Genomic DNA, 27337 nt, shown 5'->3' with positions numbered 1-27337 from the left:
AAAGTGATGGAGCCACTCAAGTGAAATGGGACAGTGGCAGAAAATAAAAGGAGAGTCACGATGAGATAGATTAAGCTTTATGAAGATGGTATAAGTGGATAAGATCAAGCCCAACCCACATTTTTTTCTTGTTCAATATGCCATTAAACTGTCACAATAGTGTAGTAAAGTTAGTCATGACTTCAGTTTCATGTTGACTCTTTTGCATCATAAACAATCAATATAAGATATAGATATATTGGTCGATACTGCATATTTAATTGTAGACATTCATTTTTATTATTTTAAATGAAATGTTGCAATTGTCTAGTGCTAACTTAAAGTGACAGCACTACATAATGACAAAGATGTAGCCTTTGAGATGAACCCATTAAGTTTCTTAAAGGAATAGTTCACCCAAAAATTAAAATTAGTTGAAAATGTATTCACCCTCATTCCTTCCAAGATGTAGATGAGTGTGTTTCTTCATCAGAACAGATTTGGAGAAACTTAGCATTATATCACTTGCTCACCAAATTTAAATTTTTGGGTGAACCATTACTTTAAAAAGAGTAATTTCCTATAATAATGACCCTATGGGAACTATAATTATTGGATCTTTCTAATTAAAAAATATTCAAATTTGAATAGTATTCAATAATAAAAATGAATAGTTATGCATATTTCATACTGTAAATGACAATGTTGTGATGCTGAAATGAAGCATAACAACATTGAACAATTTATTGATTTTAGTTGTAATCCATAACTAGTATTTAAGACTAAATAGTATTGAATTTTAATATCACTCATAACTTAAAAATATTTATCAGTACTTGCCGGAACTCCATCCCTATTGAAAATGGGCTTTCAGCAACCTTTACCTCTGAAATAGAAAGCAAAATTCTTCAATTTTGCCTTCTCAAATAAACATTTACAGATTACACATGATTTTGTTTTAATGTATATGTTAAAAATGAACACCAGGAATGATACTGCAGTTCCCTAAAATTAAAGTATAAAGTGTTTAATAAAGACAAACTTAACAAAACCTCATAAAAAATGATTAAAAAAAATGTAAGAACATTTGAGGAAATCTAACAAATTTGGTAAATGGCAAATAAAAGCTACATAATAAATTAGATATTTTTTAGCCATTTTCTTAAAAGTGAAACAGGATTTCAGCTACTTTGAAATACAAGGATATAGAACTTTCCACGAAAGTGACCCAAACATTTATGCATAGTGAGACCTTAAACAGCATATACCCTGATTAAACGAAGCACACCAAGAAGCACAAAAGCCTATAAAAAAATTTTTACATGAAAAATAATACATGAAAATATGGAAAACAAAAACAACTGCATTAAGAAATCAACAAAAACAACAGCTGCCCAATACTACACTAAAATCACTACTTCAGCCACTGACCTGGATGCAGATTTACACAACTACACCATCCAAAAAGTCCCTGCAGCGTAGAGAAGCGTCTTGTGAACATGAGTGTTACTCAGACAGCAGGCAGATCCCTCGAAAAGGCTTCAGATGTCAGTGGGATCAAACTACAGGGCAGTTAATCCAAGCTTGGACCAATCTGTGTGCATATGGAGGGCCACACCACTGCACACATGGACAGCTCTCTATCGCCTCCCTGCAGAAGCATTTTACACGACTTCATATGCAACAGACAACAGAGCTCAAGAAAATACAAATATTGCCATATGGTCATGCAAGTAAACTCGACTAGAGGCAGCAGTCAAAATTATGTATTCATTAAGAATTTTTAAAGAGTAGTTTTAAATCACATTCATCTCTGTCCAGTAAAAAAATTACTGTTTCACACTAGGTGGTAGTGTTCAGCTTACTTTAACTACTGACAAGAAAGAATAAGGCAAATTTTGAGGATCATCTAACTACATACTTTTGTGACCATATTAATGATTACCCGAGGGTTGTCTTTTAATCATTATTGTAAGACTTATGTTTAATCTCCAATTACTATTAAGAAATTAAAACAAAAACTACACTATGTGCATATTTAGTTAACCTCCATTAAGTTTCTTATCTATACAAAATCATAGATAGGTTTAATGGAGCAGCTTAGTAAAATGACACTGTAGTATGAGGACTGTGCAAATGGAGATTTGACTTGCAAATACTATAATATCTTTACATGATGGTTTACAAAGCAAACCTGTTTTGATATATTGATGCCATGTGAGCAGTGAGACACATTTTCAAGCAGCCAGACACCGTCTATATACACACAATTGACCTGCTACTCTGAATATTTCAAATTATGAGAAAGAAAACAGCGATGTACATCTACAGACAGTGAAGAGTTATGAACCTTGCATGTTACCATCAAATTAAAATATTTCTTTAGTTACTTGGAATCCAACACTTAATATAATGTTAAGTGCACTTTACATTTATTGCATTAGACACAATTATTACACTTTATACAGAATTCAAACACATAACTCTTAAAATTGAGATCCCACATATTAAAAAATTATAAAAAAGAAGAAAACAGTTTTTATTTTATAAGCATTTTGGCAGCTGTCGCTAACTATCCTCCAACTTAGCTTTACTGTGACAAAACTTCTGGAGCAGGGATCATAGCTTCCTTAATATCAAAGGCATCAATGATTTCCTGCAAGACACAGATCATAGATACAAGTTATTTAATGTAAAGAACAGACTGTTCCATGCTAAATAAATATGATTTGAACATGGAAAAGTTGTAAAAAACAAAAAATGGTCTCAAATAGTTGTTAAAGATACAAGCCTCTGGTAATCCTGAGAAGAAAACAATTCCTACATTTCTTTCCAACCCCAAACATCTGCTTTAATATTGCAAATATACACCAAATGATGTGCTCACCCTCCAGCTTTCCTGGTTGATGGAGATGACACACTGATGTCGGACGGCAGCTCCACCAGTCTCTATCTCTCCTTCCTCTACTGGAGCTATAATACACCCATAATACATATAATCTCAAAGTACATTCAAACAAACGGTGACCTGTGGATTTGATCTTACCTATACAAGGAAGCCCATCCGTATCCAAGTACATTCTCACCAGACCATCCTGAGGGAAATATTTCATCCATTATTGTGAGACATATGTTTAATTTGTTGATTTATGTTATTTTTAGCCTATGTTAATCTGTTGTTGCCTCTTAATTTACCCTTATGAGAAAAGACATGTGGAAGATGTTCTCCACAGTCCGGGAGAAGGAGTTGGGGTCAATGACAAACTCGTAATATGAAATGGGTTCCTCAGCTGTTCCAGAAAAGGTCATTTTAATGGGTTTTAAAATAGTCCGTTTTGCTTAACTGCAATATGTTATTTTAATTTTATTTTAACATGCTTACAGTCATCAGCAATGTAACTTTGCAGACATCCAAGAATTCTTTCAACCTCTTTCTCTGTTGCCTCCTGGTGAGATTCTTCCATTTTCTTCAGCTGTGATGACAAGATATTTTCTTAATTTCGTAAAATCAGACAGATTATCAAGAATATTTGCAGAGACTGCCAGCATTTGCATTATAATGAGCACACCTGGGTGGGCATAATTCGTTTTGCCTCTTTGCCAGGGACTTTCCTTTGTCTTTCAACACGCTGCCGTGGCGGAGGAGGCTCTGGCAAAAATGAGCCCAACCTTGAATTAAACAAAAATAGCAAAAGTTGTAAAGTAAACTGCACATTGTATTTGTAAACTCTCCTAAATAAGGCTGTCAGAATGAGTTTTTTGTAAGCTATAAAACGGCATAATAGCCATTGAAATCAAACTGATTCAGAGGTTTAGTGTGAAGTAAAAGTAAGTTTATCCAATAAATATCATGAAAAATTATATATTTACTCATTACACAAGCTTAAACTAGTTCAAAATTTTGGAGTAAATTTTTTTTTTATGTTCCTGAAAAGTCTCTTATGCTCATCAAGACAGTAAATACAGTAATACTGTGAATTATTATTACAATTTAAAATAACGGCATAACTGTGAAGGCAATGCTGAATTTTCAACAGCCATTTCTCCAGTCTTTAGTGTCACACATGACACCATCCTTCATTAAAAATCATACTAATATGCTGATTTTGTGCTCCGGAAACTTTCATTATTATCAATGTTAGGGCTGTGCAATTAAATCGAATTCGATTATCATGCACATCTTATCAGTAAAGCCAGTTCAGTGATTGGCAGTAAATCGGCATCACCTGCTTTCAAATGGAGCGGGAATTACTACACAGAGCCGTAGTTCACCGACAAGATAGGCAATATCGCATTCATAATCGCAGACGAATCACCTTCGATTATGAACACGAAATTGCCTAGTTTGTCAGTGAATTACGGTTCTGTGTTGTAATTCCCTCTCCATTTGAAAGCAGGTGATGGCGATTAACTACTAATCAAGAAACCGGTTTTACTGACTAGATGCGCATGATAATCGAATTCGATTAATTGCACAGCCCTAATCAATGTGGAAAAGTTGTGCTGCTTAATATTTTTGTGGAAACTGCGATACATTTTTTTCAGGATTCTTCGATAATATAGTAATAGATTATAGTAATAGATAATAATATAGCTATAGTACCAAGATGGCGGCGCGAACACATCGCGAGGCTCAGCGTCTTACCAGATTTAGGAAAATAGTGTTAATTTACCTGGTTATTTCACTCGTGTTCGCGCGATTCAGCTATGCGAACTACAGCTATACAAAACAGTCACTTTTGGACATCAACAAACAGTGTTCCAACATAGTCTTAGATCATCCTTTCGACTTCAGCGAACTCCCGCCGGAGCTACTGAGATCACCACGGACAAGCGGATCACTCGTACCGGCCGGAAGTGCTCGGCGTCAGCGTCGAGACCGTAAACAAAGACGGGGAAAGCGTGGAGGGCTGCGTGCTAAGCTAAGGCTAAACCCACATCGACCAGCTCTGCCCAGCATCTTCCTTGCCAATGTACGGTCTCTGATGAACAAGATGGACGAACTAAAGATCTGGACCCTCACACAGAAATGGCTTATGGACTGTAATGTTATGTTCTTCACTGAAACATGGCTCTGCAACGATGTCCCAAACAGCGTGGTGCATATGGATGGACGCTCTCTCTTCAGGGCTGACAGAGTAGCAGCAACCTCTGGTAAAAACAAGGGTGGTGGAGTATGCATTTATGTAAATAAATCATGGTGCAAAGACTCAGTCATTGTTGATACCTACTGCTCTGCTGAGCTGGAGTTCCTGATTATCAAGTGCAGGCCATTCTATCTACCACGTGAGTTTACTTGCATTGTTGCTGCTGCAGTTTATGTACCTCCGGACGCTAATGCTAACGTTGCTATGAAAGAACTTTGTGCTGCTATTAGCAAATTACAAACCCTGCACCCGGATGGAGCCTTTATCGTTGCTGGGGACTTCAATCACTGCACTTTTAGATCTGTTCTCCCTAAATTTCATCAAAATGTCTCCTGCACTACAAGGGGACATAAAACATTGGACCACGTTTATACTAATGTGAGTGATGCCTACAAAGTCACACCCCTCCCCCACCTGGGTCAGTCTGATCACCTCTCTTTGTTCCTGCTCCCCAAGTGTACCCCAGTCATCAAACGTGTGAAACCTACAATAAGGGCTGCTAAAATCTGGCTGGAAGGTGCTGACTGGAGTGAGTTTGCTGTCCAGGCCACCACAAACTCTCAGATTAACATTGACATTTATACCAACTCTGTCATGGAGCACATCAACAGCTGTGTGAGCAGAGTGACCACACACAAAAAAATAAGAATTTTCCCCAATCAGAAGCCCTGGATGAACAGAGAGGTTCGCCTCCTGCTCAAAGCAAGAGATGCAGCCTTCAGGTCCGGAGACCAGGAGGCTTACAGCTCAGCCAGAGCCAACCTGAGGAAGGGTATCTGCCAGGCCAAACACACACACAAACAGAAGATTGAAGAACACTTCAATTCTTCAGACCCCCGGCGTATGTGGCAAGGCATACAATCTATCACAGATTACAAACCACCTAACTCTGTGCCCCCCTCCAGCTCTGCCTCCTCCCAGACGAGCTCAATCACTTTTATGCTCGTTTTGATCAAAATAATAAGGAGATCTCACTCAAAGCTGAGCATCAACCCAGTGAACTGCCTCTCACACTCTCCACATCAGATGTCTACTCCACTCTGCGTAAGGTGAATGCACGGAAGGCAGCTGGCCCTGACAGAATACCTGGTCGTGTGCTTAAAGCCTGTGCGGAGCAGCTAGCTGGGGTCTTCACGGACATTTTCAATCTGTCCCTGGCCCAAACAACTGTCCCCACTATCTTCAAAACCTCCACCATCGTACCAGTACCGAAACATTCCACTGCCTCGGTCCCTAACGACTTCCGTCCTGTTGCACTCACCCCCATCATTGCCAAGTGTTTTGAGAAACTGGTTGCATCCCACTTAAAATCCTGTCTCCCTGCTACACTAGACCCATTCCAATTTGCCTATCGCCACAATAGGTCAACAGAGGATGCCATCTCAACAGCACTTCACTCTGCCCTCACCCACCTGGACAGTCAAAACACACATGTGAGAATGCTGTTCATAGACTTCAGTTCTGCATTTAATACAGTAATACCCTCCAAGATGATCTCCAAGCTCAGCCAGCTTGGAATCAGCACACCCATCTGCAATTGGATTCTAGATTTTCTGACTAACAGACCTCAGTCCGTTAAGTTAGATAAACTCTCCTCCTCCATCATCACCCTGAACACCGGCGTGCCACAGGGCTGCGTACTGAGCCCTCTCCTGTACTCCCTCTTCACCCATGACTGTGTTCCTGTTTATGGCTCCAACACCATAATTAAATTTGCAGATGACACCACGGTGGTAGGTCTGATCAAGGATGACGATGAATCAGCCTACAGGGATGAGGTGCAGCACCTGGCTGTGTGGTGTGCCACCAACAATCTACAGCTAAACACCCAGAAGACAAAGGAGATCATTGTGGACTTCAGGCGGACTAGGAGTCATGCACACACACCCATCTACATCAACGGAGCTGTAGTGGAGCGTGTGTCGAGTTTCAAGTTCCTTGGCATCCACATCTCTGATGACCTCACCTGGTCCCATAACACCTCCACTCTGGTCAAAAAGGCACAGCAGCGCCTTTACTTCTTAAGGAGCCTTAAGAAAGTTCACCTGAATCCTAGGATCCTTGTGGAATTCTACCGCTGTACCATTGAGAGCATACTCACGAACTGCATCTCAGTATGGTACAGCAATTGCTCCGCATCTGACCGCAAAGCACTCCAGCGGGTGGTGAAAACTGCTCAACGGATCACCGGCACCCAGTTAACTTCCATTGAGAACATTTATTATAAGCGCTGTCTGGGCAGGGCAAGAAACATCATCAAGGATGCCTCTCACCCTAACCATGGACTTTTCACCCTCCTTCCATCCGGCAGGCGTTACAGGTGCCTACGCTCTCGCACTAGTAGGCTCAGGAAGAGCTTCTTCCCCGAGGCTGTGACACTTCTGAACGCCACACCACTAATCTAACTCCTGCACCTGCTTATTATTACTGCACTGGTCACAGTACTTTACACACATGCATTTGCACTACTCATATTTTGCACAGACTGCACATTGTTAAAGTTATTACAATATAAACTGTATAAAGTTGTTACTATACAAAGCACAGTAAACTATTTCTATAAAATATTGCACTACTGCTATTTTGCATAGAATACATTGTTCTATCAATATTTTGCACACTCATCCAGCTGTATTTATTTATTACCACTGTTCTCACGTTTCTGCTGTTCATAATGTATATAATCCTACATTGCTCTGTTCATAATGTACATACAATCCCTACATTGCATTCCTATTTATATTCTGTATATACTCTGCTCAATACTGTATATAGCAATTCCACTGTACATTCTGTAAATCATATCTTCATTTACTCTGCACTTATATGTATATAAAACACTATATTCTTGCACTTCTGGTTAGATGCTAACTGCATTTCATTAGCTCTGTACTTGTACTCTGCATAAATGACAATAAAGTTGAATCTAATCTAATCTAATCTAATCTAAACAGACAGTTCAAAATAACAGCTTTACTTGAAATAAATAATTTGTAACATTATAAAAGTCTTTACTGTCACTTTTTATCAATTTAATGTGCCCTTGCTGAGAAAAAAAAAATCATGAACATTTCTGAGGGATAACACAAATTTAGCTTTGAATTGACTTACTTACATTAACAGTTTTAACTGATTCATGATCATCTACTACAGATGTGGGCCACAAAGACATCAGTTCAATATATCAGTACATGGGGTGAGAAGGGAATCACAAAACTACCCTAATAACATATTCTTTACAAAACTTAATAGCAAAAATAATAGCAAAAACCATTGCAATTACCTGCAAAATAACTAAGTTTAATGTGAATTTCCAATATATCCTCTTGTCTTACACACTTACCTAATTACATAATCGCCTTTTGTTTTGTTTTACTTCCCTTACAACAGACATACTCACATGTAGTGGAATGAAGGGGCTGTTTTGAAGCAGTACTCAGATCTCTTTGCAAGCCTCTGCCAGGCGCCTTGTGGTAAATATCCCTCCAAGTTCCCATCCTGACCACTTTCATCCTCCAAACGATTCAGACCCATGAAGGACAACTAAAATGATCAATATGAGAAATCAATCAAGAAGAAAAATCATTTCATAGTGATTCTGAACATCATTTTCTCTTAAATTCAAGATCTGGGGGCTGCATTTCTCAAAAGCAATGTGAGCTAAACTGACCGCAGAGACCACTGTTGGCAATGGTTCTACGATCTACTTATGCTTATGATGCTTTAAGATAACACAGCCATCGCCTTTCCTCTCACAGTAAATTACCAAATGTTCTACAAATGCAGACGGGTCAAACGCAGAGCCTTCAGCATGTAGCTGGCTGGCCTTTTCCTTCCCTAGATCAGTGGCTAGTACCAGGAGTTGAGCATCGAGCGCTGCTTCACGAGCCTGCCTCACTGAAAGTAGACAGAGGCCATAACAAACCAGATCGTGAAGACATAATACACAAAAGTATGTGCAGAGCTCTGTCAGACCATGCATCCTACTAATTGACTGAATTGCATTAGTATTGCATGTAGGTACCAGGATATGTAGTGTAGAAAAATAATACCATTGGCAAATAGTTTGTTGGCCTCTTCTAAAACATCAGTGAGTTTATTGTTAGCTGGGTTCAGCATGTCCTCACGATTTTCTGTGAACAAAAAAAGAATACTCAATAATATACTTATAATACTTTGTAACTGAAACTGTATCATTGAAGCCAACTTTTTCATGATCAGTACTCACGCTGGACTTGATTGATCAGATCCCGGTACTTGCTCCTGATCTCTCTCCTGCGTGTTGGATCATCTTCTTCTTCACTAATACCTGAGGGTCCCGCACCAATATCATCTTCATCACCCATATCACCAGGTCTCTCTGGCCTATTCCGCCCACTCAATCCATTGGATGGTCCTGCAGACTCCTCTTGATTCCCTCTAGACCTTTTCCTCGAATCAGACATCTTCAATGTTGCTTCGTGATTTTCTATTCAGAGAGACATATATGTCCGTATAACAGTGTTACAGAAACTTAAATACCTAGATCTATAAAGTCATTGTAACAAATGACAGTTACACTGTTTTAAAAAGTTATGTAGTATTTTAAAAATAACATTGATTTAACATAACATAATAAAGTATAGCATGCAGTATAAGTTAATTTGTTAAAGCATCGCATAGCACAGTTTCCTGCTAATCGCGTGGTTAGTAAACAGTACACAAACAGATTATTTTAAAAATAAAGTCTGTTTTCAAAACAATTCCATCCTGTGTGCAAGCAATCCATGAAAAATATAACTGTTAGACACTGTATTTACACAGAAATATTTCCTGACAGTGATCATATTTGCGATCCACTGCAGCTAACCTACAAATGCGATGAGACATCGTAAAATGAAAACAGAGAATAATTCATAAACACTGATGTACAAAAATATCAAATTAGAAGGTATTATGAAAACTTACAAACTTCAAAAACTGCAGGGTTCATTTATGTCATTTGCATCAACGGTGAAATCTTCGCGGGAGTAAAAGGAAGTGTTTTTACTGGCCTCACGTCATTTCCGACGCATTCTATGACGAAACTCATAATTGTATTTTATTAGTTATTCCCCTGTTTTATATTTTTATAGCATGTGTACAATATTGTTTAAGCATTAACAATTGCAATTTACGAACTAGAACTTTTGTTCGATTTGTCACTCACATAATCTAACATCCTTATGGTAGTTGTAGTCCTTATTAAGAAACTATTTACCTTAAAAAAAACACGCACATAGTATGTAATCTAAGTTGTTAAACAAACCTGAAAGTGTTGTTAACCAGAGATCTTAATATACCAATACATCCAAAACCATCCTAAAAACCCAGATGAAATTTCTACAGGAATCTATGGCGAATTAGCCTACAAATTGATGTAATCTATGACAGAGGGGTTCTGGGTATATATATTTAGGTTTTTACAGAACAAAAATTCAGTTGCGACTTTGTATTTTTCAAATAATTATAAATATATTTAGGCCATTGTTGTGTATTCAAATGTAAATTTAGGTAAATTGTATTTAGCCAAAAGTTGTGTTAGAGATAATTAATTAAACCCCTCCTTCCAACAGAGCGAAAAAACTAAAAACACGGCATAGGCTGTGTTTCAAAACTCAGTAAGCTGCCTACCTAGACAGGATTTCTGGCTGTCGTAGTGGCGAGCGTTCTATTACAATAATGTCCTCTGAGTGCGCGCCTCGGTGGGTATTGGAACACGGCCATTAGAATCCGGAAATTAACAAACTCGTGATGTCAGGAGGAGTGGGAGAGGAACAGACAGCACAGGAGAAATGTACGTGTATTTCCTAGGATTTATGGACTGTATAGATGTAACATCGTCATATGATGGAGTTAACGCTTGAAACGAGCACTGGACATGTTTCAGGGAGATTGTGGATGATCGCTGGTCCAAACTGAAAGTGTTTTCACGCGCATCGTGTCTTTCCTATTCCAGATCGACTTATCAGCAAACATGACGCGCCTCGCATTAGAACAAGTGACTGATTTCGGCGATTTCACGAAAGGAAAGGATCTAAAAGAGTTTTTCAAGCAGGCATACTCCAACATCTCATCTCAAAACTCCCTGTCTGGTGTGCGTCTGAGTCCAGATGGACGTCACATTCATGTCATTGTGAGTCAGCCCAAGAGTGGTCTTATGACACATGACAAATATCAGCGACCTCATCTCATGCAGTGCCAGAAACACGTTAATTTAGTGCTAACTGGAAATGTGCCTATAGTGGATGTCATTTATATCCCTCAAAGCAAACCAGAAGATGGAGCTTCTGTGCTGGGAGTAATATTTGAGAATGGAAGAGTGGAATTCTGGAAATTCCTAGAGTGCAGATCAGGCTGGCATTTACTCCAGACTGTGGATCTGTGTAACAGCCCTCGTGCTAAAGTCATTTCTGTGTGCGTGTCTCAGAATTTCATTATATGGTGTGAGGAGCGACCACCATCTGAGAACTCCAGTAGTGTATGCAGCAACTTCAGGTTCTGCATCTGCAAAAAGACTATAGAAGTTAATGAGGGAGGTGTCAATTTAGGAAACGTGAAAATTGCATTGCACAATAATCCTCGATACACAACCGTCAGTTCTGGGGATTTAGTCTATCTGCTCCCAGACATGAGGGAAAACTCTTCCATGGGTGTTTCGAAAGTGTTTCTTGCATGGTCTCCTGATCATGACACCTTTAAAGTGCATAGTGCCTGTAGTTGCACACTTATGAAAAGCTCAAGCAAGGAATCTGACTTCAAGAGACTTGTTACAGACTGCATTGGCCTTCTATCCACCATAAATCCTCCTGATATTTGTGGATTCTCTCCCACTGGATGTGGAGACCTCCTTCTTCTCCTCAGCACTGGTTGGGTATGCATTATGAAGAGGGACGGCGGTCTTCGCAAAATATACAAACTTCCTGATAATTGCCTAAGTGCTAGTGGGACTCAAAATAGCCTGAAAATATATAATGAAATCCTGGCACTAACGATAGGCAGGACCCTCTTCTTAATTGACACCAAATGTGGTCTGGAATTAGAAAGAATAAGTCTGAAAACAGAAGGCCTTCTCTTCGTAAACACTTTGGACTGTCACTCTCCACAAATGCTGTCAGAAACCGGGCTGTTTGTGGTCACGCAAAAACCGAAGCCTCCTCCAACGCTTTCAGAAGATTTGAGTGCACTCTTAGTTGAGGCTGTCTTTGAGGAGGCATGCAAATACTATCAGCAAAGAAGTCTAAGCAGCACGCAGCTCACGGTGGAGAAGCTCAAAAAAGGTGGGATGTTTCAAGCGCCCATATCGCTGGCTGCCATCCTCAGGGCTTACCTCAGCAGCCAGAAGACCAAAACTGGTGAGAAACATTCCACAGGTCAAGAAAGGCTCATGAGCTCACTCGAATCAGAGCTTAGAAGTCTCGTTTTGATGGAAGACATCAAAACATCAGTGGTGAAGGCTTCGGAGAAAGATCTAGAGAACTATTGTGAAAGCTTGGTGCAGCAGGAGATCTGCCGGCTGCTTAGCGGTGAGCTAGAGAGAGAGAATCTTCAATATCTAAACAGCATCTTCCATCTCTTTCCCACCTACTCCTGGCACGCCATTCAAGTGGTTCTGCATCTGAGGTGCAACGGTGAGGGTTTGTTGTCGTCTAAAGCTCCTGCTGAGTTATGGAAAATCATCCTCAGCCCTGTGCAACCCACTGCAAACTTTGCTCACTGCAATGGTCAGCAGAAACACACTACGGTGCCTGTTTTTGAGCTCTTGTGCCACTCTATCTTCAAATTCCAGCCCTGCTGGCTCCCCAGGTTTGTCGAACTGGCACAACAACAATCCGGTGGGTCCTCCAACTCTTCGTGGGGTTACAGCATGAAGGAGAGCTCTGAGAGCTTGCCGCTCTATAAACGGGCCTTGACGGTGCTCCCTTGCAAAGGGACCTACCAACACCTGGAAGTGGAGCTGCTTTTGTGCAGCGAGCGTCCTAAAGCAATAATGCAAGCGTTGCGTATTCTCATCAAGCAAGGGCAGTGGGAACGGGTTGCACAAGTAGCTGAGAGGTTCTGCCGGCAGAGTCCGCTTCTGAACAAAGAGATTTTCAGTGCTCTGCTGTGCGAAGTGTCCCAACATAGAGACCTGGACCCTTATTTGGACCTGCTATGGACTCTTTGTCCAGAGGACATGACTGTGACAAGCATACTTAATACTGTATTGAAAAACCTGCCTGATTCGACGCAGAACTCTGGACCTTTCGAGGTTCATGGCAGCCAGGTCACCATCGGGCTTTTGAAACCGCTGCTCAGAAAAGTTCTCCAAAGGGAGACCAAACCGAGCCAAAGGTACGCAGATATCCTTCAGTCACCCACAGTTCCTCCGCTCACTCCTCCACGTCAACCGAAGGGACTTTTTAGAGATGCGGAGCAGCAGGAAACAAAGCAGAGGACTTCCTCTGGATCTCAAATGACATCTCAAGCCAAACTGCTCTGACTTTCCCACTCTCAAATCATGTCTGACCCTTTCCACAGACTGTTAAAAGGGTCTTAGAGCTACAGGTTAACCCATAATGATAATCTTTTACTCATTTTATGTCATTCCAAACCTGTATGACTTTCTTCTTTGGAGCACTTAAGAATAGATTCTGATAAACAGTTTAACATTTTTTATCCATACAATAAAAGACAATTTCATCCAAAACAATCTTTGGACCCCATTGACTTTCACTGTATTGTCTGTATTTTGTGTTCTACAAAACAAAGTAAATCATACAGGTTTTGAATAGCATAAGGGTGAATAAATAATGAGACGGTTTAATTTTTGGGTCAGCTGTCCCTTTAAGAAGTACGATTTACCTTGCATGATCTGAACAAAATTAAGGAGCTTCGGATCGAACAATATTTCATTAACTATTAAAATAGTAAAGTAATAACTCGCAATGATGTTTAACTACTGCTTAATTATTCCTAATATAGAATGTAATATACCATGTTGTTTTTATGTTTACTTTGTTTGCTGCGTTTCATCTTGTGTTTTTGGTGTCTTTTAAACAGTATTTTCTCTTTCTTAACTTTCAGTTGTGTCCTTTTTTTAGCCATCACATCACAAGGCATGCTGTCACACTGATCCTAGTGCAAGGTCAGAGATGACTAAGCATTATCCACATTTCATGTTCTAGATCATTTATTGTATGAACTCTTAGAATAACAATGTATTTTTTTCTGTTGACACTACAGTTTCATCATATGCTGGTGTAATTATTATTTTAAGAAAACGTGGAAGATGTAAGCTAAGAACTGTATTTGTCATTAATAAAAATGTATAGTAATGTGCATGCTGATGCACTGGACATTTAAGATTTGGTCATTTCATGTTAAATGCCTTATATAGCCCATTTCATGGATTGCTCTTGTATTTATCGCAGGGATTTTAACACCGTATAAAGCAATTAAATATGCTGCCACTTATTTTCAAGTCTCTTTTTGAACTGAAGTGTCACAGCCGTCATTAGTGATTTCTGGTTTTGTGGTCAGAAAGGGGAATTCTGATGTGTTTCCAATGCAAAGCTTTATAAACTCACTAGGGCTGTACAGCCCCACCCTCTGCATTCCTACTAACCTCAGCAGCAGCATTCACAGCACTGCTTTAAATTCAATTCAACCAAATTCTATTATACAGTGACCAGCTTCAAACTCAATCACATTGGACAGGCTTGTGTTGCCCTGAATTGACTCGTCATAGCTAATTGTATTTGGAGAGCTGAAACACTTCTATTTTCTCTTTGTGATGCAAGTGTTTACCAAGTATTGGTTTGACTGAGCATTCTGCACAATGTATTGGAAATTTTATTTTTTGATCTAAAGTAATTAACTAAAGGCACTAAAAATTTACATTTAGTAAAAATGTCTAAAATATCTCTGTGTGCTATTGTTAACTGCATGCTACTGTTAGACAAAACTCTGCCGCATTCTGAGGAAAAAGTGAATTGTTTGACACTCATACTGTCATGTTTTTACGGATTCTTGAGACATGGGACAAAACATTAATTAAAAAAAATAAATAAATTAAAAAAATTCCAGTTTGATTATTAGAGATGATTGCAAGAATGGGTTTACACAAATGTAAATCTTACTTATTTACATCTTGTTTTTTTATATAATTTGCCTATTTTGTTTCTGATTGCAACACCACGTAAACAAAATGCCTTCAGTATATGTGATACAAATAGTTATTTTGTCAAAAACCAAAAGATTTTCTGTCTGATGTTGTTGACAGTTAAATATTTCAATATTTATTTGATTTTTTTTTTTAAGTATATATATATATATATATATATATATATATATATATATACAACATTAAAACAAAATCTATACTAAAAATTTAAATTATTGACCCCAATCTTTTGAATGGTAGTGTACACATAACATGAATGTGCATAAGTCTTTTGGCATGGTTTTCCAGTTATGCCCTAATTGTAGTGCATGTCTATTAAGTAACTGGTATTTATTAATCCGAATGCTAAGTGGTAGCTCTAATATGGAGAAATGGGCTAGTATACGTTTAAATGAACATTTTTCCTGCTGTATAATCTCAGTGCTCTTGAAAAGTGCTATACTACAATATTTTCTGGATATTTAAACTTTTGGGGGTTAATGTCAAATAGTGAATAAATCTTGTCCGATATCTTTTTCTCTCTCTCTCTCTCTCTAAGCAGCACAGATATGTGTGGAATGTGTGCTCCACTGCTCTAGTACTTCATCCTGATGGCACACTGTTGCAATGGCAGTTGTACCATGAGGCCTCAGTCACAGGATGTAGGGTGTACTGGGGGGAGGGTTTCTCGACGGGTTGTCTGGACAGACTGTAGCAAGCAATTCTTTACACAAAAAAACAGGTTCAGCATGGTAGTGTCAGCACCTTTTATTATGAATATTAACAGGACCACCTATCAGACCACACCACTTCAAAAAGAGGGCACTTCTTGTTGGTTTATACAGTCACAGTCTCCACAGTTATTCATGAGCTAATTTCATTATTAAAACTAATATTTCTAATAGAAATGTTTTTTTTTAATAAAACATATGCCAGCAGTATATCTATAACAGCATACCAATTTGTGAAAAAATGCCATAAATAAATATCAATGCCTACAGGACCACATAAAGTGCATTCTAAAGCTTAAACTCCAATTAATGCCTCATAATACAAAAACATATAACAGTTGTAACAGTAAAGTTGTGCTTTTCATTTAAACATTAAGTGCTAAAATCATTTGACACAAAGTTCATTTAAAATAAAATAAAGAAAAAGGTACTCAGAAGCTACTTTGGCATTATTTTTACTACAATCATTATCTGCTTGTGAATTCATTGATCTGTGTGTCAGTGTGTAACTTAACAGTCATTTTTAATTATCTGCTTATGTAACAGGTGGTTGTTTGCCATTTTCCAATATTTCAGGTTTGAGTTGGGCCTTTGGGAAAGGAATCATCTTGAAGTTATTGTTCCTTTAAAGAGAGAAATCAGAAGGAAACCATTTGAATTGATCCATGACAGTAGGTAAACAGTAGACTTTTCCATGACCCGCTTCTACATTTAGAAAACAAAGAAGATCATACTCATAAACATCTGAATACTTCATCCTGCGGTAGTACTTGGCCAGTTTAACTGAGAAAATGATGCTGGGGATCAGGAACATCATACACCAGCCCAAACTCAACCAAAAGGCGTTCTGGAGAACAGACAGGATAGTTTTATTAGATGGGAACCACGTGCACTTACAAATTTCTCAGTGATGTAATAAGGAAAACAAGCAGCTAGAGCTGATGATTGATTCTTACCAAAGATTCTACCAAGTGTTTACAGACGAGCTCTTCTGATCTATCTACTGCTGCGGCTGCAGGCCCACAACGACCCACCTTCTCTGTGATCTGATACAGAATGCAACACCATTATTTTAATAATTCACCATTAAGATAGTCGGCACCTTGAATATAAATAAAGACATAAACATACCGTTTGATTTACCCAGTACAAAAATGTCTGAAAGACTTTTATCTGACAGTCTATGAATGCCCTGCTCTCCTGCAGAAAAGAAGCATACAGTTACTACAAAATGCACAGTAGATTTTTTCATCACTGTATTACAGTAATCATCCTGACAGATCATTTATCTAAATATAGCATTGATTGTGCAACACTCACAGTTTTCACTATTTGTGATATGTTGTAGTTCAGGACGTCCTGAGCGTAGCCAACTTTTTTGAAAACATTTTCCACAGCTGCCTAGAAAATGAATAACGAGAAGAAATCTGAAGATACTGTTAGTGCATTTTTAATTAGGGCCATAAAGATTAAAGATGATTCTTTTTTATTAATTTTCAAAAATAATTGAACAAAATTAAATGAAAAAGATAATACTATAAAAAAAATAATTTTAATTTAATGTATTTTAAAACTTAATTTATTCCAGTGATGGCAAAGTTTAATTTTCAGCATCATTACTTCAGACTTCAGTGTCATTCTAATATGCTGATTTGCTGCTCAAGTAAAGTTTTTATTATTATTATTTAATAATTTAATAATAAATAATAATATATTTATTATTTTTTTATTAGCTCAATAACTTTATGGAAACCTTTCAACCTTTTGTTTGATGAACAGAAAGCTCAAAAGAACAGCATTTATTTGAAACAGAAATTCTAGTAACAATATAAAAATCTTTACTGTCACTTTTGATCAGTTTAATGCATTCTGGCTGAATGGTACTGTATGCTAGTGAATTTTTACAATTTCTACAATTTTAACAGTGACAATATTTCAAATGCTCCCTAATACCACCTGCAATAAATGTAAGTAGCAAGTCATCATAATTCATGGGGTCTACAATTCAATTCTTTTAAAAACTGATATACTGTAATTTAGGCTACAGTATTATATATATGGATACTCTCATGCACTTATGCTGGCAAATGTTTACTTACAGTGATTTGTGATGCTACTACACTGAGATTCTTAACAGTGGTGTTCAGTTCCAGCTGCAAAGAGGAAAAGGATGTAAGAGATCATAGTAAACCAAACTGATTCAAACTAGTCAAGAACACTTTGTGATTAATATTCATTCATTCCTAATGATAATGTCATGTTCAGTTGAAATTTAAATTCTGAGTACTGTCTTTTGTGTTGTGTTAACACACCAGCAAAGGCATAATGTCAGATGTGATGTTAGTCTGGATGTCTCGCAGATCTTCTGCTTCCCTATGCAGTTCGCCTTTTATAGCTTGGTTACTCTGAAAGACACAAATAAGTGTACATGATCCATCTCAGTCATTCACTAGAGCGGGGAGTGTTAATAAGACAACAAGTAAACAAGAGTAACTTTCACCTGTTTGCCAGCCAAGATATCCAGACTTTCTGCTACTGAGCTCAGATTAGTCCCTGACACGTCATTAATCTGAAATAAAAAAATGTATTGCTAATATAGATTTTAAAATATATTTATGTAAATATATTCTCAATAAGTACTTCCTCATATATATTTTGCCAGAATGCCAGGCTTTTGAGAATGAAGTGTACAGTGTACCTGCTGTATGATGTTGCTGAAGTTCATACCGCTGACGCTGCTGGAGAAGTTGTTTAGCTGGGACTTTACCTCTGGACTGAGGATGGTGATGTTTGCTATGTTGATTTGTGTCCCCTCAAAGGTCTGATCAATCTCATGGGTGTACTGTTGAGAGAATCAGCCATTAGTGTCCAATAAGCAATGCATCAATCATAGGAAAGTAAAGAAAGAGTAATAATATATCACCTGTGAAACATCTAATTTACTATTTAGGTCGAAGATCTCATTCAAATGAAATGTGGTCCACAAGGGCTTATTCTTTTGACAGTCACTAGAAATAATAAAAAGCGGATTTATTTATTTATATTGGATGTAAATTATGTAAATAAGACAGCCATCCATCATGCTGTCTTATGTGTGACGTACCTGTACACATTAACAATACTCAGGTTTGTATTCAGATTCAGAGCCCTGGACAGGCTGAAACCTGGAATCAGCCCTGGAGTTTCAATGAGCTATGAAACACAATATGATAATCAAATATACTGGCAATAATTGATGCAAAAATGTACATTTACTGGAAACTAGAAACTAGTCAAGGTCATATGATTAAACACAATGAGTCAGTGTTGCTGGAAATACCTGGATGAGTTCCTTGCTTTGCCATGGTTTGCAGACCAGGGTATAGGTATTTCCGCCCACTATGAAAAGTATCAACACTACTAACATGAAGATCCAGGAGACAAGGAAGCTGAAACCTACTCCTCTAAAATGACACAATAGGAAGTAATTACTGCATGTACAGTTTTATTGTACCATATAACAATGCACACTGACAGTTTTCTGTTACACAAGCACAAATCAAAAGGGGAATTTATACTCACGCCATGAAAAATATTCCTCCACAGTTGGATGTGCCGGAACGTTCAGTGGGATTGTCTTTAGGATTTAGTCCAGCTACACCCAGCAGCAGACCCAGAAAATTACAGATCACCACCAGCAAAATCAGACAGCTCAGGACCAATCCAACAGCCCGACTATTACAAAAAAAAAAGAAGAAGAGAGATTATTTGAGATTATTATAAAAATACATTGTATTTAAACACAGAGAATCATGGTCAATTAGAATAAGATGTGTTTAGCTACCTGAATTGACTTGATCTCTCTATGTCAGGAGAAAAATCTTTGATCCATTTCTGCACCTCTGTTAGTGATGCTGAGATCGTCTCCAATACATCGAGAGGAAGGTCTTTGGTCACACCTGAGATCTTGGTTCTTAATATTTCAAGCTGCAATAAAGCCACTTTAAAGGACACAAGGCACAACATCACTTTAACAACTAGACTGATCAGTAACTTCAAGTACATCACACTACTTAACGGTACGCAATATGATATCAACGAGGAAAAAATTATTTGTGATATTTTTCCTGCTTAAAATTGGACACTATAACAATATCAACAAACATTTTCATTAATTTTTTTATTTACTTTTTTAAAAGTTTGTTGCCTCAAGGCAACTTTATACCACAACGGACAAATTTAAACATTTGACATTTTCATGCATAAAAAATAAATATATTTATTGTTAACGTCATTTTCTTTAACCAAATACTTGAACAGTTAGTTTTATCTAGTTTTTAATGTATTGCATATCTCATATTTAATCAAATGCAATTTCATATCCAGCTGTTGCTCTCAGGCAACATTGTACCATCGTGGATCACAAGTATAACCAAACCATCGTATCAGTTATCATATCAAAACATTACAATCAGAGTTGTTTCAAGGTAAAAAATTAAAAATCAGCATAACCTTATCCTAATATGCACCTTATCCTTACAAGCATGCACACACACACACAAGCACATGCATGTAAAATCTCCTTCCTCACTAATGACACCTCACTGCTTGTGAAAGCTGAGAAAGCAATTCCTCTCAACAGAAAAATCTAAATATGTGCAGATATAGTATCTGAATGACTATTTTTACAAATGCATTACAAAATTTTGCAAAAATGCAAATATATTTAGATAATTCTAACTCTTTTCCTTACAAATATCATATACTTGTATTATAACCTAGCAGGCCTGCATGGCCTCATGTGATTGCATTACGGTACAATGTTGCCTTGAGGCAACATGACGTTTTTTGTAATTTCCTAAAATACATTTGATGATATATAATGTAAAGTTTTTGAAAATACTTCTTTACTTAATAATGAAGGTGACTCAAATTTTTGAAGGCAATTATATGGATGAAAATTGATGATAAATGCACTTTTCATTGGAGAAAATAGTTAGTCATGTGACGTGCACATGTCCTGACATTAGAAGCAAAATGGACCCCTGTGGGTCATGTGACCACTTTTTCTGCATTTTCATTGATTAGTGTTTGAGTTCTAATACCCTGAGATAGCATTTATCAATTAAATGGGTGTCTCATTTTATATAAAAAAAACTAAAATAAAGTATGTTGCCTGGAGGCAACATGGTACCGTAGAGGGTTAAGTGAACAAACTTTTGAGAATTAAGATAGCCCGATCAAATGATTCCCAAGAAAGAGGACTCATTAAAAGCACTTAACAACACAAACTTACCCTGCACACTTAGTCTGGTCTCATTTGTCACCTTTTCTGGAATGCTGTCAAAAAAGTTTCTCCCCTGGGATTTAAACATGTACACTGAACATTAAACAATAGCTTGTAATCAATAATAGAAATCATCGCAACCGTTAAATATATATCTATAGGACACTGAATTTATGAATTTTTTTTTTTAAGAAAAAAAAAAACGTTTCATCAAATCACCAGATCAGGGGTAATATAGAGAAAGAATGTACTGAAGTGAAATTTTAGCTGTGAAATACGACACTAACCTTATTTGCCTGTCCAATGACATCAGCATTTATAGCCTTGTCTACAGAAGACCTCAGGTCGTTTTGATCAGGAAACTACCAAATTGTGAGACAGACAAAGCACATGCAAAGTTTTTTTTTCTCATTATAAACTATATTTTAAGCATATATATATATATATATATATTGGTATGTCTCTTTTTGTTTCATGACAGCAGCACTCTAGAATGAACGCCACACATTAAAGTCAATAAGACAAAATTTGCAGTTTTCTTACAGTCATGTGAACTCAGCCTCTATTATTAAACAATTTATATAACTGTATTCTGAATGTGCATTATTTGTAATATACTTTTCAAAAATACTTTTAATCTTTTATGGGCTAAACCATTTAATGATAAAAAAATACTAAGTGCATCTTTAATATTTATTATAAATTATGCATTAGTATAATTATAAAAAAATACAATTATTAATATTAAATACAATATAATCATATGTAGTTTTTTAAATGTTTTAATCCTATATTTTCAGTGTATTCTCAGTCCCCATTGTAAATTTCAAGCAGAGCACCACATTTAACACCAGAGGGCAGTACTAGCTGTTAATAAATGCACTACGTACAGACATAACGACAGTGACACATTCTTATTTTTCTTTACAACAGCCTGTATTTATATAAATGTCTTTCAACCAGGTAAGAGTTAGGTTTCCAAGAGAAAGAGCTTGCAAGCATTGACATGTTAACAATAATTTCTTGTGTTGTTCCCTTGTTCCTGTCTCTCCCTGATTTCCTTTAATGACAGCATTTGAGCCTTTGTGTGCACAGATGACTGGTAACACAACTTGGTCCTGTGTACTTCTAGAGAAATGCTGTATATTAGTCATGTAATCTAAGCCAAAGCATTGTTGTGTGGGTATTATAGTAATGCCTATGTTCTCCCCAGAAGATTGATGCAGAATTCGCTCTGTTCCAATCACTGACCTGAGACAACCACAACCACAAATTGTATAGCGCTTCAAAGAAAGGGCGAATGACTGTGTAATGATCCACCCACATTTTTGCAGGTATTTGCTCTTAATGCTCAACCTGAAACTACTGCAAAGCCTAAAGTGGAATCAGGATATAATCAGGACTCCACAAGCTTCGCTAAACAGCCATAACACAATTCCCCAATGAGTTGTTCATTGGTTTATCCCCATGACAGCTATGGTTAAGCTTACGTCAAGGCTTCCTTCCAGTGATAGTTTGTCCAGTTCTGGCTGCTCGGAAGTGCAGTTTACACAGTCTGGCATATGCAACGTGTTGTTAATCCGCTGCCTCACAGCAGATAAATTAGCTTTCAGCACATCCACCTTTGGTTTCAACAGCTCCAAGGTTTCATTAAGCTTTAGCAGTTCGTCGCTGGTGCTGTTTATCACTGTAACACACATAAAGAACAAAATGTATTTAAAATCAATGGATTCATTAATGCTGCAAAGGTGAGTCAACGAGCAGAGGTTTGATCACAGAGCGAGTTTCCCAAAGAAAGGGGCTACTTTATCACTTGATGAGTAAATGCTTACATACCTTGGGCTATTTCATTAATGGAGTTGAATGCTGGGTCAAGGGGACCTTTAAGACCATTTTGGATTGATTTACCAAGCAGAGGCCCTGTTTCTAGGAGACAAACAGGAATTCAATGTGAGATTAAAAGAAAAACAAATGGATCAAAAAAGAAATGGATCAAAAAAATTTTGTGCCAACATTCATGGTTGCAATCTTTAGATAAAAGACTAAATTTAGACTAAAATGTTACAAAAAGGAAAATGTTGTTGCCCTTGCATTTCGAATTTGAGTGCAATTTTTGTAACTTTCAATGGTTTTGCCTCCATTAATTTGTGAACCTTGTCTTAAGAGATACGAGACGGACATACCATTTAATTTGTTTCTGACGGTATCCACAGTCTTATTGCCCTCATTCAGAACTTGACTGATTTGCTGTTGAGTAAAAAGTTGTATAAATTTTCCCTTATATATCAGCTATATTCAGTTTAATTCAGTATTGTTATAATATGATTTCATTTCAGTTGTTGATATAAATCAACCCTGCACAGAGTTTAAACACAAGACTTCAAAAGATTTCTATTTTAAATAAGTAATGTGCTTTTTATATTTCTATTCATCAAGAATCCTGAAATAAATCACGGCTTTCACAGAAATATAAAGCAGCACAACTGTTTTTAACACTGATAATGATAAAAGATGTTTCTCGAGACTGGAAAATTCAGCTTTGTATCACAGGAATAAATTAAATTTTAAAATAATATAGTAAATAGTTATTTTACAATGTAATATTTCACTGTATTTTACTGTATTTTTTTAATCAAAAACCTGCTTAAACTAAAAAATAAACATTTGAGGTTTTAATCTCACTTATTCTCTCTGAGTAGTGTACCTTACGAGTTGTGTTAAGATAGTCTTTGACATTCTCCAAGATGTCGGTGAGTTCTGTGTGGCTGCGCACCACCGTCTCTGAAGTGTTTGTACTGCTCAGGAACATGCAAACATTCCCTGCCCTGCACAACCATTGATATTAATTTAGTTAACTATATAAATATAAAATGTCAAAAATATCATTACAATAACATTACACTCCAACCAGTGCTCACAGAATTAATACAGTGATGACAAATGTGGCCAAGCAAAAGCTTCTTCGCTTGCAGTGGATGTTCGTTGTTTTCTTCTGCTGCATGTGGCCCCCGCAGTTACCACAGCAACGACAGCAGGCAAAGATTAGGCCAATTAGAGGCATCAGGACAATGTAGAGGATCCCAATAGCCACACAGACCAGGAAACCTCTCTCATATAGCAAAACCTGGTCAAAAGTGAAAGAGGATATACAGGTTGGTTCCTGTAGGTATAGCTAAATAAAGCTGTAAAGATTAGGTTGATTAAAAAAAACAAATAAAAAAAAAACTGTTGATGACATCATATAGGTGTACTTGTGCACTGCTCAACTGTGTATCCAAAACATGTCTGATGCGGTGTAATCAGATCAACCAATCGAAACGGGCAAACAGTCAGTGTTTATATAACAAAATATTGGTGTTGGCATGATTCACTTATGTAAAAAAAAAAAACATCCTGAGAAACTTGTCCTAGAGCACACACACACACACACACACACACACCCCACGTGTCAATTTATATCTGGATGAGACTGTATCAAGTACATTCTTTTTTATAGAAAAGTAAAATATCCATTGTAAAAATCTGACCAAGGTGCTATCAAACTATTAATTTACATGCGTGTGACATACCTCTTTAACACTCTCTGTGTTGAAATCCATATCTTTGATCATTCTATTCAGCAGATCTACAGGAAAACATGCCAAGACATTGTATATTCTTTTTAAAATCCATTTACACAACACAAAATAACATTATAACCAGTGTCCCAGCATTCTTTTTGTGCTAAGTAAGTCTCGGAAGTAAACGGTAATGAAGTGGCCAAGGTCAAAGCTATAACAACTCTCTGCTGTATGATTTTTCATACTTTTTTTTTCTAAATAGCCATTGATGTCAGCAAGTATGTATTATACCAAAAGAGTCCAAGTAGAAAGGACTATACACAATACTCTATTGATGGGTGATGATGAATAGAATTTCGTCATTGTAACTTGAACAACTTCATGAGGTTTCAATGGAGTAATATTTCTGTAAATGTAATGCATCATTCTATTGTTAGATTAAATAATACTTGTCTGCAGGAAGAGATGTATAAATGTAATAGTTCATGTTTGATCCAATAATTATAGATCAAAGGGACATAGTTAACATTTTATGAACAGCTTTGAACTTTATGAGATCATGCAATATGAGAAGTAATTTTCTTTTAGCAGACAATGAATTTTCAGGTAATAATTAACTTTAAAGTTTGCCTTTCCATTTGTGATGCAGACTGCATATTAAAATAATATATAACATAATAAACATATTTTTGTGGTAAACTAAGCTCTTGGAAAGGGGAAGGGAGATGATTCAAATCTCATGGTTATTTGCACTGTGGTTTTGCTTCTGTCAATTAACTGAGTACATTTATCCCAACTGAATAAGCACCATCTAATCATGTGCACAACAAGCCCAGCCTAATAACATCCTCTAATGAGTCTAATACAACCATTACAGTCTCAGATCAAGTTAGATTCATCTGTGCCACATATAGTTGTTTGCGTAGATAAACCCAATGTAACCAAACTGTTCAATTAAGAACTTCTTTCTGTTTGTGCTGAATACGCCCTTGTCAAGCACATAGATCAAAACTACATCATATACACTCACCTTTAGGGAATGTATTGGGCTGGACAGAGCCCAGGAATGAATGGACAATTGGAGACATGAAGGCACTGTTGAAGGTCAGCTTGGTTGGTATTTCATATGGAGTTTGTAACTCTGTTCTGTTGGCCTCGATAGGGCAGGACGGTTGTCCGCTTACAAACGTCCAGAGAAATAGCAGCAAAATGCCACTCCAAAAAACTCCTTTCATTCTGGACCTCATGTTCAGCATTAGTCAGTGGGTTTTTAGGTCATTTCTCGATTCTTATGAGCATCAAACGTCACCTATGGCATAATAAATGTCAATAATTAGTCTGATCTTCTTTAGAATACAGAGTCACTGACTATTGTTTTATAATTGCAGCAATTATTGTGATAATTAGAGAAAGAAGAACTGGCGACTTATGTCCTATAACGCATCTTCCTGATTAAAATATAAAAACAAAAACACTTTCAGGAATGAAAACGCTCTGAAAGCTATTTTTTAGATAAATAATAAAATCATCTAGCAAATTTATTGTTGTACAATTTCTTGCATATTAACACAGACTGAAGCAAAACTCGATCTTCTTGACAGAGTGTCAGACCAATATAAATAAACCGGTTGGATTGACATTAAACGTATCCGCCTTAAGCAGAAACTGGACGGAACTGTTTACCTAAAACAGTAACCTGAGAACTAAGAAAAGGAGAAGCTAGAAAGACAGCACTTCTCCCGCTCAGGGCAAAGTCATAAACCATACTACAATAGTAGCCTACCTGTTTTCATTTAAAGCTACTGTTGAGCGTGTTCCTCTTAATTCAGTTCAAATGAATCTAAAATCCATAGATCCGAAGTCTTTATCCCTCTGAGAGAAACCACCTGATGTCAACACTGAAGTTTAGCTACATTGAGTGAAGCAATACAAGAGTGAATTGGTAGTTAAAGAATGAGACTAGGACAAACTGAAATGGGAGGGAGAGAAAGAGGGAGGGAGGCTCTGAGTTTATAAAGACTGGTCAGTTTTCAGAACGGAATCTATTTAAAACCGAGGGTGACCGCATGTTTCTATTGCTGTTGTTTCTAAAAGTATATTTAAATTAATGTGTTTAATTTTTTTTGTTTTCAATTTACATTAAACAATTATCAAAGAACATTGTATAAAATTACTATTAATAATAACGGACACTGGTCAATTACAAGAACATTTACAACAAAATGTATTAAATTACATCCCAAAGTTTTATTAAAAAAAGAGAAAGTAAGAAAAAGAAAAACCCTATCTTTTATGATTTACAAAAGAAAGAGGTTTGGAAAAACATGAGAATGAGTCGTTAGACAGAATTTTCATATTTGTGTGAACTAACAATCCAAGAATATCGAATAACTTTTGAATTATTAATTGAAAACATAAGTGGGTGCATTTAAAAAAAAATAATGGTTAGAAATGCATTTATTAATAATGCAATATATCTGAACAAAGTGAGT

The 27337-nt window shown here is 36.9% G+C and overlaps 3 protein-coding genes across 5 annotated transcripts; 1 reads left to right on the top strand and 2 right to left on the bottom strand.

Annotated features, from left to right (window-relative positions):
- Positions 1 to 922: 922 nt before the first annotated feature.
- On the bottom strand, positions 923 to 10176 carry LOC306884673 (non-structural maintenance of chromosomes element 4 homolog A-like). The gene is made up of 11 exons (XM_079440760.1): positions 10074 to 10176; positions 9355 to 9594; positions 9179 to 9259; positions 8893 to 9023; positions 8527 to 8669; positions 3549 to 3648; positions 3362 to 3452; positions 3175 to 3269; positions 3026 to 3074; positions 2867 to 2952; positions 923 to 2635 (listed from the first exon to the last, which is right to left on the bottom strand). The coding sequence occupies exons 2-11, from the start codon at positions 9569 to 9571 to the stop codon at positions 2570 to 2572; spliced, it is 1059 nt and encodes a 352-aa protein (XP_079296886.1). The 5' UTR covers positions 9572 to 9594; positions 10074 to 10176; the 3' UTR covers positions 923 to 2569.
- An 808-nt stretch (positions 10177 to 10984) lies between these two features.
- LOC306884666 (BLOC-2 complex member HPS6-like) lies at positions 10985 to 13760 on the top strand. Its single transcript, XM_079440735.1, has 3 exons — positions 10985 to 11642; positions 11957 to 12043; positions 12147 to 13760. The coding sequence occupies exons 1-3, from the start codon at positions 11122 to 11124 to the stop codon at positions 13624 to 13626; spliced, it is 2088 nt and encodes a 695-aa protein (XP_079296861.1). The 5' UTR covers positions 10985 to 11121; the 3' UTR covers positions 13627 to 13760.
- A 2275-nt stretch (positions 13761 to 16035) lies between these two features.
- LOC306884664 (prominin-1-A-like) lies at positions 16036 to 26786 on the bottom strand. 3 transcript variants are annotated; one of them, XM_079440731.1, is made up of 24 exons: positions 26629 to 26786; positions 25876 to 26154; positions 24855 to 24910; positions 24204 to 24409; positions 23990 to 24110; positions 23469 to 23532; positions 23122 to 23211; positions 22776 to 22972; positions 21573 to 21647; positions 21295 to 21358; positions 19843 to 19999; positions 19581 to 19733; positions 19339 to 19462; positions 19123 to 19211; positions 18943 to 19027; positions 18718 to 18861; positions 18520 to 18588; positions 18332 to 18424; positions 18119 to 18172; positions 17340 to 17420; positions 17151 to 17219; positions 16976 to 17065; positions 16754 to 16866; positions 16036 to 16642 (listed from the first exon to the last, which is right to left on the bottom strand). In XM_079440731.1, the coding sequence occupies exons 2-24, from the start codon at positions 26099 to 26101 to the stop codon at positions 16555 to 16557; spliced, it is 2508 nt and encodes an 835-aa protein (XP_079296857.1). In that variant the 5' UTR covers positions 26102 to 26154; positions 26629 to 26786; the 3' UTR covers positions 16036 to 16554. The 3 variants fall into 3 exon arrangements, with proteins under 3 accessions (XP_079296857.1, XP_079296858.1, XP_079296859.1); XM_079440733.1 differs by having other exon boundaries at positions 16041 to 16642; positions 24204 to 24692; positions 26629 to 26781; XM_079440732.1 differs by lacking the exon at positions 26629 to 26786 and having other exon boundaries at positions 25876 to 26462.
- Positions 26787 to 27337: the final 551 nt, after the last annotated feature.

The sequence above is a fragment of the Barbus barbus genome, assembly GCF_936440315.1.
Source record: "Barbus barbus genome assembly, chromosome: 18".
NCBI lineage: Eukaryota > Metazoa > Chordata > Actinopteri > Cypriniformes > Cyprinidae > Barbus > Barbus barbus.
This window is presented reverse-complemented; position numbering and strand designations above follow the sequence as displayed.

What these genes read in the sequence shown, in the direction of transcription:
- LOC306884673 (XM_079440760.1), bottom strand. Translation starts at nt 9,571, where the DNA reads ATGTCTGATTCGAGGAAAAGGTCTAGAGGGAATCAAGAGGAGTCTGCA. An exon ending in CTGCATTTGTAGAACATTTG is followed by an intron (nt 8,670 to 8,892) that starts GTAATTTACTGT and finishes TGATCATTTTAG; the next exon opens with TTGTCCTTCATGGGTCTGAA. An exon ending in TCAACCAGGAAAGCTGGAGG is followed by an intron (nt 2,636 to 2,866) that starts GTGAGCACATCA and finishes TGTGTCTTGCAG; the next exon opens with GAAATCATTGATGCCTTTGA.
- LOC306884666 (XM_079440735.1), top strand. Translation starts at nt 11,122, where the DNA reads ATGACGCGCCTCGCATTAGAACAAGTGACTGATTTCGGCGATTTCACG. An exon ending in AGTGTATGCAGCAACTTCAG is followed by an intron (nt 11,643 to 11,956) that starts GTTCTGCATCTG and finishes TAAATCCTCCTG; the next exon opens with ATATTTGTGGATTCTCTCCC. An exon ending in CATTATGAAGAGGGACGGCG is followed by an intron (nt 12,044 to 12,146) that starts GTCTTCGCAAAA and finishes AACGATAGGCAG; the next exon opens with GACCCTCTTCTTAATTGACA.
- LOC306884664 (XM_079440731.1), bottom strand. Translation starts at nt 26,101, where the DNA reads ATGCTGAACATGAGGTCCAGAATGAAAGGAGTTTTTTGGAGTGGCATT. An exon ending in CGTCAGAAACAAATTAAATG is followed by an intron (nt 23,212 to 23,468) that starts GTATGTCCGTCT and finishes TTTGTCTCCTAG; the next exon opens with AAACAGGGCCTCTGCTTGGT. An exon ending in TAGTAGCATCACAAATCACT is followed by an intron (nt 17,421 to 18,118) that starts GTAAGTAAACAT and finishes TTCATTTTCTAG; the next exon opens with GCAGCTGTGGAAAATGTTTT.